Here is a 10731-nt window from a genome sequence, read left to right on the forward strand (position 1 = left end):
ATCATCTTTTCTACATGTCTCTGCACCAGTTATGTCTACTGAATTCAAAGGCAATTTTTTTTGTCTGCCTAAGAGTTATTGCTGAGATTTTCAATGTTTCTAAGACTTATTTCAAAACAAATTCTCCTTTAATTTTGGGACTGCAAGTAAAGGAGAAGCTTTACCACACTATCAGGTTAATTTTTGCAAATTTTAGATGACTCTCTGTTAAAAACTTGCAACTCACTTCCCTCCTGAATTTGCTGAGTTGCAGGTTCCAGGTCAGTGGAGCTCATTATGTGTTTTTCTGTTCGATCCAGTAGCCAAAGTAGATATTTATAAATTGTGGTTCCATCGTTTGACCTTCTTTTCCACAGATTGAACAGGTTAAAGCCCTAGGCTCTTACTGCAAAGACAAGGGTCTAATTTTTATATAATTATTGCAGTTCTCATTTTCACTTTCTCTATCTTAGCAATAGCCAAATCCCTTTAGGGTAGACTCCAGCCTGAATTTGGGAAAGAAATCAAGAGCCATAGCTGGGTTTGAAATGGTTCTCTCCGTCCAGAGTATACTTGCAGCTAAAAGAGGACACAGGCAGTAAAACAACAGCCATGCCAGATGCAGAGATTGGGAGGTTGATAACCAGAAGTAATCCAAAATAAAACTGATGTCTTGCACTTATATGGCCAATTGTTCTGCTCCACTGCGCAGGTCGGTGAAGAGCAGCCAAACGCCAGCGAGCGGCGCGGGGAGGCAGCGCAGGGCGCTGGGAAAGCGTCCCGGCCTCCGCCTGGGTGCCAAGGGGGGACTCCTCAGTGCCCCAACACAGCTGCTGTGCCTCTAAAACTTGAATTTACTCCTTAGGCACCAAAATAGTTGGTCTGGGCTCAGGCCTCCAACATCCCACAGCCCTTGAGGTATGATATTTTACAGAGGGAGAGTGCCATTAGTTAAAGGCATATTTAATGAAGTTTAAAGACAAGAAGTGGTTCATCTCTCTGTGGAGATGGGAGGGAAGGGGGTGTCCTACCCATGAGAGATCTTGATGAAAGGACAGTGTTTCGTTTCCAATAGCACATCTAATGCCACTGATAGTCTAGAAGTCAAGCTCCTGGGAGGCTGGACACAGACTCAGGTGCACTCAGAGCTCGCCGAACAGGCCCATGCTCAAAGCACTTATGGCAGATGAAACTTGGAGGAGCAGAAAAGCAGCTATTACGAAGCCACAGGATCCTGTCAGCCCATGGGAGGTGATTCCAGCTATTTGCTTAAAAGCAGGAGAACTTTTAAGAGCTTTTTTTAAAAAATCCAGGTCAGAATATGGAATGTTGCCCAAGGCAGAGGCTGTGGGATTTAAGCCCCTGCGGGGCACATGACACAGCAGGTAGCGATGGCCCCTGGGACCACAAGCTTGGCTTGGGACAGTGAACATGGAAAATTGCAGCATGCCCTAAAAGGCCATTTCTCTGCTGAGCCCATAATTGCTGGCTTTTGGTAGAGTTACAAATTGTACTTCATAATCTTGTCTTCCAAAGCTATTTTGTGGTCTGATGACTAGGAGGGCAGAGTAGACTTTCTGAAGAACCTGAAGTCCCTGATGATGGTGTGTTTCTGTCCTAAATGGACTGTGAGAGCTTGCTGAGGGGGTGGATTTAGTGGTTTGGTTTTGACTGCAGAGACAAGCTCCAAGGCTCCAGAAGTGTGCGAAAGAGAATAAGAGTGGGGCAGAGTGAGAGAAGCTGGGCCTTCAACTCTGAACACCTTGAACCATCTAGGACTTGTCGGTTTCTCATTTACCATAGCAAAGCAGAGGTGAAATTTGCCATAGTCACCACTCACAAGTCACTTATCACAGAGAGTATCTGCTGCTGGTGAACGGAACAGACTCCCTCAAGAAGGGTAAGGAAGGATGTTATTTTCCTGGGAGAAAGACAGCATTGCCATAATCAGATAACTGCATTTGTGTTCGCAACATCCCAGAGACACCCGGCACTACACAAATACCACACAAATTTGCAGAAAAGAAGATTACTGATGTGAGAATATGCATTATATACACAGATAAAGCCAAGAACCATATGACAAGACAATCTGGTGAAAGAGGACACTAATTTTGCCAGAAGATGAATTGCAGCTAGGGTGAAGGAGCAGTTCTGAGCAATTCAGAGCTAAGGGGTTCAGCCTCGATGACCCTACCTTCACCAGATAAGTGAAATGGTACTTATTTGTTGGAACACGGATTGTACTGAGGATCAGAAATCTTCTGCTGTTACTTTGCAGAGGAACCTGATGACCAGACAGCACTCCATGTGTGTGTGCACATACCCTGGGTAGCAGATCTCACAGGTCCCCGTGACACTTAAGCTGCTATCTGAGCCCCAGATACTTAGAAAGGCTCCTTACTTTCAGCAGGTGAGAAGAGCTAGGAGAGAAAATTATGATGTTTCCATGCATGACTAAGATACCCTTCATCTTCTAAGCAACCTCGTTTTTTTTCTGCTGCTTAACAAAATGACAGAGAGAGAGCTGTTCTTCCATAGAGCTGATCCTAACCAAAGGCATCCATTAGACAAGACAAATTTTTATCTGAAAGAAAAGACTTTTTAAAAAGAGGCAGCAGTTAGGGGTAGGAAGGTGCCAGTGATGCTTAGCCCTCCCTGTGTGTGTGCAGTCAGTGCTAGAGCATGAAGGAAATCTGAGACATGGGGGGGATCCCAACCCCAGCCAGATTTACTGCTGCTTTCTGTGCTGGTTTGCACCTTCGCAATGCCCAATCAAATCTCATTGTGTGCAAATCCCCCTTTCACAAAGGTGGATTTATACAATTATCCCTCCATAGAGGAGGGAATAACTGCACCGTGCACCGGAGGAATAAATCTCCCACTACACAGGCCCCAAAAAAATGGGCAAGAGAGGAGTTTTAACCCTCATGGGGAAGAATCAGGTTCTCTCATAACAAGAAAACATCTGTAGGGTTTCAGTGCTGCTGCCTGAGCGCTCAGCGAGCCATTCCTGGGAATCCCAGCGCGCAGCAGCGGAGCTGGCGGCAGCGGCGGTGCCGGTGCATGGATGGCACCTCCTGCCTGGCGCCGCTTTGCAGAGGCCCCGGCCGCTCGCCTCAAGGGATGCAGAGGGATGCTCTGCACTGTTAAAAACCCCCTCTCCCCTCCGGGTGCGGGCGGACCGGCCAGGCAGCCCTTGCAGCACTCGGAAGCAGCGGTGCGCAGGGCCTGCAGCTCCGCTCCGTGGCCACGGGCTCATCTGCACAGCTGCCAGGACGACCCGCAGCGCGTTTCCTTCCTACCCACGTCTGCAAGGGCACAGTGCTGTGCCCAGAAGAGACATTTTCATGCTGTCTGGGGGCTTTGTGCTGCTCCCTCCTCTGCTCTAATCCCTGCACTGCCCTGTGCAAGGAGCCAGGGCTTCCCCCTTAACCCTGTTCCCATTGAAACTGCCCGAGTGTGCAGTGGTGGCACCAGGGTGTATCTTCATAGTCCTATGTTGGACTCAAAAACACAGAAGGTTTTTCTAAAGGCTGCAAGTAATCAAAAAAAGAAATTTTTTTAAAAAATGTGAAATTTCCTGACAAATTTCCTTTTTCTTTCTATCTTTACAACCTCCTTCCATTCCTTACAGATAAATTATGGAAATCTAAGACTACTCCTTGCAAAAGATCTACAGGATTATTTGGTTTGTCTCTAGGGAACTCAAAAATTATTGCTTGTGGGTCCCAGAAGTGATATTTTCAATCCTTATCTCAGTATAGGTAGATCCATGTTATAGTAACCTGTCCATAGCCAAGAGAGAATTTTAAGAAATGTTTGCTAGGAATTTTGTGTGGAAAATTCAAGTGTGCTTATCTAGAAACTCAAATGTCTACCCAAATTGCTGGTAGTAGATGATAAAAAGCATAATTCTTATATGACATGTTATCTTGATTGCCAATATGAAACTCCTTGTAATGAGATATGGAACACGATCAAGAGTTTATTTTGCAAAGCAGCATTCTCTATGGTTAAACAAAGCAAGCTTGTATTATCTGATGCTCATTTAAACCTGCAGTCTTAACATAACAGACAGGAATGTCAGTAATCCAACATGTTCATCATATTGGAGGACTGGCAGTTGAAATCTGCCCCTAGAGAGACCTTGTGTCTTGCACCTGCTAACCAAGAGCTGCTCTGGCTGGTACAAGAGAGCATAGTGGCAGAATCAGCTTTTAGCAGTGACTTACCTGAGCGAGCATCTTGGGTGAAATAATTACCCGGTACAGGCATAAATTCTGGCTTTAACTGCTCTTTTCTCCTGCCTCATGAAGCAGTGACGCAGGGCTGGGACCTTTCATGCCAGCCCCAAATCCGATGTGGATGCTCAGGCCTGGGGTCACTGCTTGGAGAGAATCTCCATCAACCGAGGCCTATTTCTTCCTACCCAGATACCTTCTGTGACATCTCTGCGAACTGAAGACCCCTGATCTTCTGAGATAAGTTTGTTATCAGTGGTTTTCAGCCTGTAACCTCTGGACTCCCCAGGGATGAAGACTGATTTTATGAGAGTGGGAAAAAATGAGAAAAGCTAACTAAATGTCAGCAGCCTTAAGTCTGCTATGCAGGGCCTGCACAGCTGCTGGAAGATGCACGAGTGTCAGCAAATCGGAAAAGACTGAAAATCACTGAGCTGGGATACTAAGAGATCAGCCTCATTTCCTAATTCTCAGCCTTATTCCCTAATTCACTCTCAAGGTGAGAAGAGACTCCGCCTAGGCCTATCCTGCTGCATCATCAGCTCGAAGCCGTGCAGATAAATGGCCTTGCAGAAAGCGCTCCCAGTGTGTGAATTAGGTTGAGGTTGGGACAACACAGAGATTAGGAAATTGAGCTTTCATGTATGCCAGAAAACTAAGCTCTAATGGCCAGGATAACAGAATGTAATGAGTTCTTAAGAAGCCCAGCATACACCTAAGTCATGTATTTCCTCACTGGCAGTCAGCTGCAGTTGGTGATTTAATGAAGTTAGGAGGCAGCACACGGGAGTATCTCATCTCCTGGGAGCCCTATTAGTGAAGACAAACAACATTTCACAATGCTGCTGTTATTCTTCTAGCATCTCATTTATCATTTGGCAGTTGTTACTCAGTTATTTGCTTAGGCTGGGCAGCTCCACAAAAATCCAAAGATGCAGGTGGTCCCTGCCCCAAGGAGCTAAGAGTGTCTGATTTGTCTATGCTGCCAGTGATGATTTGGTATCTGGAAGGAGGAACTGCTGCCTGTGCCCTCCTTTGTGGGCAGTGGGAATGGAAGGTCATTTCCCCTGCAATAAGTCTAAGATGCTGATGCTTTCCAACTGCTAAGGGGTAAAATCCTCTGGCAGCTTTGCAGCTCTTTTGTTCCAGTTCCCTTTCCCTCAGACATGGCTGGGACATCACTCCCCAAGCAGCCTGGAATAAAGGTAATAAAACTAATGTCTGTTTGCAACCTGCTAATCAAATACAGGCAGGTGCCCCGGGTATTTACTGCGTGCCTCAGGGTGAGCAGCAGGTCCACCCACTTCACACAGGAAAAGAGGAGGTGCTGGGCTGCAGGCAGCTCTGCTAGGAAAGCTCACTTATGCTTTCAATGTCCTTTACCTAAATACAAGGTGGCAGATTTTCTGTAAGCCTTGCAGCAACGTTCGCCCTTGTCCTCTGATGGATGTGGGCAGCTTGAAGGGATTTTCCAATTCAACAGGTGAGAGGTGCTGGAAAGACAGGGTGGTCCCTATGCCAGGGACATGCAGCACTTACAAGGAAATCAATCCTCCTGACATCCTGGAGTGCTGGATACAGCACACATAGTAATCCAGCGCCATACGGTTATTAAAAGGATATCACCAGTGACAAGTTTTCATTTGTCAGCTCCCAAGACCAACACAGTTCCCCTATTCCATTTGTAGCCACTTGAAAAGGTGACTGTCTCCTAAATTAAATTTCCAGAGCTGATTTAAACTCCTTCAGCTGCTCATGCTGGACACACAGTGTAGCAGGAGATGCACAGGCTTCTCCAAGGCCTGCATAGAGGCTCCCGGTGCTGCCATCCAACTTCTGGACATTCAGATATTTAGCTTCATCTGAAAGGAAGGCAATAGTGTGGGAGAAAAATCACACACAAGACACAGGGAAATATTGGAGCTCTAATGGGAGAAATGTGTCTTACCAAGACTCTACAAAGGTCATGCAAGCAAATTCGTCATTGCAGTACGTTTCTCCAGGACACGAAAAGCACTAGCTGACACAAACCTCCCCATTTTTAACAGAAGTGCTTTTTTTGTTTGTTTGTTTCCCTTTACATCATTTTCAAAAGCAGTTGACCCATCTGTATAGTGGTTTCCTGAAAACATTTAGCCTGAGGCAGATGCTGAGGGCAGAAAATTTCAGCCTGGATAATTAAATAATTAATTTTTCCCCTTTCTTTCACTCTAATGAAGAACAAGCTGGATTTTTTTTAAAAGAGTTTATCCTTGCAACTCGTTTTGAAAATCTGCTGGCATCTAGCAATTTGCACACCTCTCGTGCCCCACTGAGCTCCCTGTGGCCTTCGCCACAAATTGAGGAATGTTTCCTTCTTTCTGGAACTCACCAGCTCCACCGCTCGGCTCCGAGTCACGATAAAACCTCGGCTCACAACAGCTGTTGACAGCGACCATAGAGCAACCTTTAGAGACCCCAAATGTCCAGGCTTGGCAACTGTTTTCTGGAGAGCTAAAATTCCCTAGCAGCTTGTCTTGCACAGATGGTGCTTCCCACTTTTTTTACACCTTATTTTGCTGAGCTGTGAGGAACTATTTAGCCTTTACTGTTTTTTTTTCCCAGGAGAGCTGGAAGGCAAATGATTTGTCTGGAATAACTGCTCCACTGAGAGCTCACAAAACTTTCTGAGCCCAAGTCAGCATAGAAATTCAAGGCATTAAATGCAAAACCCAATAGTGTCATAGGAGTTGGGGAACTGGTAGGGCTGCTGGGTTCAGCAAGACATCCCAATGCTGCCACGTGGCAGCCAGATGGAAAGGGTGGCTGATGAGCTGCAGGATTTTACTGCTGCTTTTAGCCATTGTTTCCATGCACCAGCAAAAGACAATACAAATCTCATGGCTGGTGCAATTGCATGTCATTAAAGCAATTGTGCGCGGTATAGAGCAGAGATGACATTGTCAGCACGTGTCACATCCCCAGCGTGTGTGTGTGTATGTGTACGAGTGCCTGCGAGCAGCGATACGGACCCTTTCCCTGCATGTTGCTGTGATCCTGGCAGACCAGTCAGGCCAGTAAAAGGAGCAGGTGCCTGTAGCAGGCAGCGCGCGTCTGCTGCAGCGGCTGAGCAACCTCACTATTGAAGGTGAGTGCGTGGCCATGGAGATGATTCCTCTCTTTTTTTAAAGAAGAGAGTTAAACGAAGCACCGAAGCACTTTTTTTTTTTTTTTCTCTCCCCAAACACACATGGAAAGCTGAGTTGTGAAGAAGTGTGCAAATGCTTTCAAATGAAAGCAGGGAACGGGGATGGATGATGGAAATGATGGAGATGACTGATAGGAATGTTAAGAATGAACGAATGATTCAGGGATACTTGGTTATTGAATAGACCAGGAAAAAAAAAAAAAAAGAGAGCGAGAGAGAGGTCTCTCATGTGCCAAGGAGATATATTGATCCATAAAATAAACTTTCTAGAGTAAAGGCAAGATTGCCTTTTGAATATCTAAAATGATGACAATGACCAGAAATTATAAACTGTCCCGCAGGACACAGCCTCCCTCGCTTAGAGGTTTTGGGGTGTTTTTTCCATGCAAGCAGCTGTGCCTGCGCTGTGGTCCCTGACGGGGAGCAGGAAGGAGCCTGTCCGTGTACAACCTGCTGCGTGATGGGTCGCGAGCCAGAACAAATGCCCAGTGCCAGCGGCAAGCACACGTGGCTTCCCCCACTGCAACATCCTCTGCTGTACCAGATGGCAGCTTTTAATATTCACCAGCCTCCTGAAAGGCATCGTGTATGGAAAACAGGAGCAGCCGGGACAGGCAGCAGGGACACAAATGAGCTCATTTGCCTGGCCCAGCTTCTCCTGCTCAGCTGCCCATGCGCGGAGGCAGGGAGGCAGCTCTGGAGCAGCCTCCCCAGGGAAAGGGGGCAGCCGGGGGCTGTATCCCCCTGCTCGCCTCGGAAAGCCACCGGGAGAAGCATCCAGCTGGAGACCCACCTGTGCTCTGGGAAGGGGACAGCAGGAAGCTCGAGGAGGCGGGGGCGCTACTCTGCTTCTGCGCGAGGAGCGGAGCTGGTGGCTTCCCAGGAAGAGCATCTGTGGCTGAGCGTGCCCGATGGAGCGTTTCCGGATGATCTTGCAGTACCTGCAGTCCAACTCGGAGTCCGTGACGAACGGGGTGTACGGGCTGCTCGCCCTGGCGAGCGTCAAGCTGTACTCGTGCTTCGACTTCAGCTGCCCGTGCGTGCCGCGGTACAACGAGGCGTACGGGCTGGGCATGCTGCTCGTGCCGCCCGCCGCGCTGCTGCTCTGCGGCCTGCTGCTCACCCGGCAGCCCGCCGCCGCGCTCGAGGAGTGGAGGCGGCCGCGCGGGCGCCGGGGCAAGGACCCGGCTGTTGTCAGGTGGGTGGTTTTCCCTCCCCGTCGCTCCTTGCGCGAGTGAGTCCCTGCCTTCGGCCAAGGAGAGGAGACTCACGTCCCCCGTGCTGCCTAAAAGCTCCCACCCCATGCACAGGACAAGAAGCTGTTGAAAGTCAGCTTGGCCACATGGTGCAGTGCTCACCCACCAGCCCATGTTCGGCCTCGGCAGAGTCTGCAAGTCTCTGGGGGTTTCCAGCAGCTGGAGGCCGTCTCCGGGAAATCAGTTCCTGGAGATGCATCTTGCCTTCCCTGCGTCCCAGGGAGATGCTCACGACACACCGTGCTGCCCGGGAGGGGAGGTGCTGGCACAGCACGATGTCCTCGCAGTGCTGTAATGATACGTGGCGCTTTCACGTCCCATCTGGGACAAGGATGGTGCACGGGAGAGCTTTCCATTTTGAGGGCCTGAGAGAGGAATCTCTCACCAACCAGCACACTCACAACAGCATTTTCTCCCCTAATATAAGCAGGATTAAGCATGTTTTCTTTTCCAGCTGAAGCAACAGGACCAGGCGCTGAACCAGGTTTAGACAGGATGTAAAGTGCTACCAGGCACTGGAGCAGGTTTGCAGTGGGAGGCAGCACCAGCAAAGGGACTCAGAGCAGAAAAAGACATTAGCTGGAGCAAGGCTGGGGAAAGTCCTGTGAACCAGACAGCTCAGGAAGGGGCTGTTGATCACCAGGGAGGTCCCCACGGGCAAGGAGAAAGCTTGCAGCACGTCCCTGCTCATGGGTCTCTCTCCCACCCCAGGTACATGTGTTCCTCCGTCCTGCAGAGAGCCATGATTGCGCCCATCGTCTGGATCATAATCACCCTCCTGGATGGGAAATGCTTTATCTGTGCTTTCAGCGGCTCGGTGGATCCCGAGAAGTTTGCGGGCTTTGCCAACGTCACCCCAGCACAAGTGCAGCAGCTGCTCGCCAAGGTGCCCTGCAAAGACGACGAGCTCATGAGGAACAACACGTCCCGAAAGGCAGTGTCCAGGTACCTGCGATGCTGGTCCCAGGTGAGTCTCTGCCGTGGCTCCCAGTGCCACCAGAGACACTCGGTGGAGCCTCAGCTGCTCCTTCCAATCCATGATTTACAAGAGCATTGCCATGGCCAGGTGGGGAGCAAGACTGCTCTTTGCTTCTTCATGTCACCAAGGGTGACCCTCTCAGCGTAATCTCCAGGGGAGTTACTTGGGGAAGAAAAGAGAAGGAAGAAAAAACGTAGTTTTATTAACAGAATTTTGTTTCTAGAGAAAAGCAAACAAACAAAAAAACACCATCTTGCAAGGAATATCTGAGTGTCCTAAGGCTGTTTATATTCAGGACAAGAAGACTTTTCTACCTGCAACCCTCACAGCTCTCCTTCTTTAAGGACAGTGAAAGCTGAGTGACCAGAGACCAGAGGCAGCTTGCTCAGGAATGACATGGGAATGGGACATGGCTGGCAGCAAAATGTTGGCTTTGCATCCCCTGATCCCAGCCCGGTACCATGCCAGGTCAAGGATAGGGCTGGTAGGAGGACACTGGAAATAGGCACTACTTCCTATGAAAGAGAGTTGCACATAGCCTAACCCACCCCGACCTTACTGCTGAAGCCCACGTATATGGGCAAGGAACATTCCTGGTGTAACTGCTTATTTCTTCTCACCCAGGCACTCGGCTGGAGCATTTTGTTGATCCTGATCATAGCAGCTTTCCTTGCCCGTTGGCTGAGACCTTGCTTGAGCCCCGCCGCCCTCCTGCAGACCCGTTACTGGAGTAACTACATCGACATCGAGCAGAAGATTTTTGAGGAGACCTGCTGCGAGCACAGCCGGCACTTTGCTCACCAGTGCATCCTCCACTTCTTTGAGAGCATGCGGAAAGAGATCCAGCTGCACAGCTTCAACTTGCACAGGGAGGAGAAGGAGGCTGAAGGAGAGGAAAACCTTCTCCAGGGCATCACAGACCAGGACCAGGTGAACAGGCTTCTGCAGACGTGGTGCTATGAGAAACCGCCCTTGGACGTGAGCCAGGTGACCCAGCGACATCCTCTGGGGAGGGAGAGATCGCCGGCACCCTGGACACACAGCCCCAGCAAGCAGCCCCTCAACCCTCAACACAGTGAGGTGTAG

General features: G+C 49.1%; 1 protein-coding gene across 1 annotated transcript; it reads left to right on the forward strand.

The window, feature by feature from the left end:
* The first annotated feature begins 8321 nt into the window (after nt 1-8321).
* Nucleotides 8322-10731, forward strand: CALHM3 (calcium homeostasis modulator 3). Its single transcript, XM_010224965.2, has 3 exons — nt 8322-8608; nt 9378-9633; nt 10270-10731. The coding sequence occupies exons 1-3, from the start codon at nt 8322-8324 to the stop codon at nt 10729-10731; spliced, it is 1005 nt and encodes a 334-aa protein (XP_010223267.2).

The sequence above is a fragment of the Tinamus guttatus genome, unplaced genomic scaffold (genome assembly GCF_059628265.1).
Source record: "Tinamus guttatus ecotype Peru unplaced genomic scaffold, ASM5962826v1 Tinamus_guttatus_pri_ptg000314l, whole genome shotgun sequence".
NCBI classification, from domain to species: Eukaryota; Metazoa; Chordata; class Aves; order Tinamiformes; family Tinamidae; genus Tinamus; species Tinamus guttatus.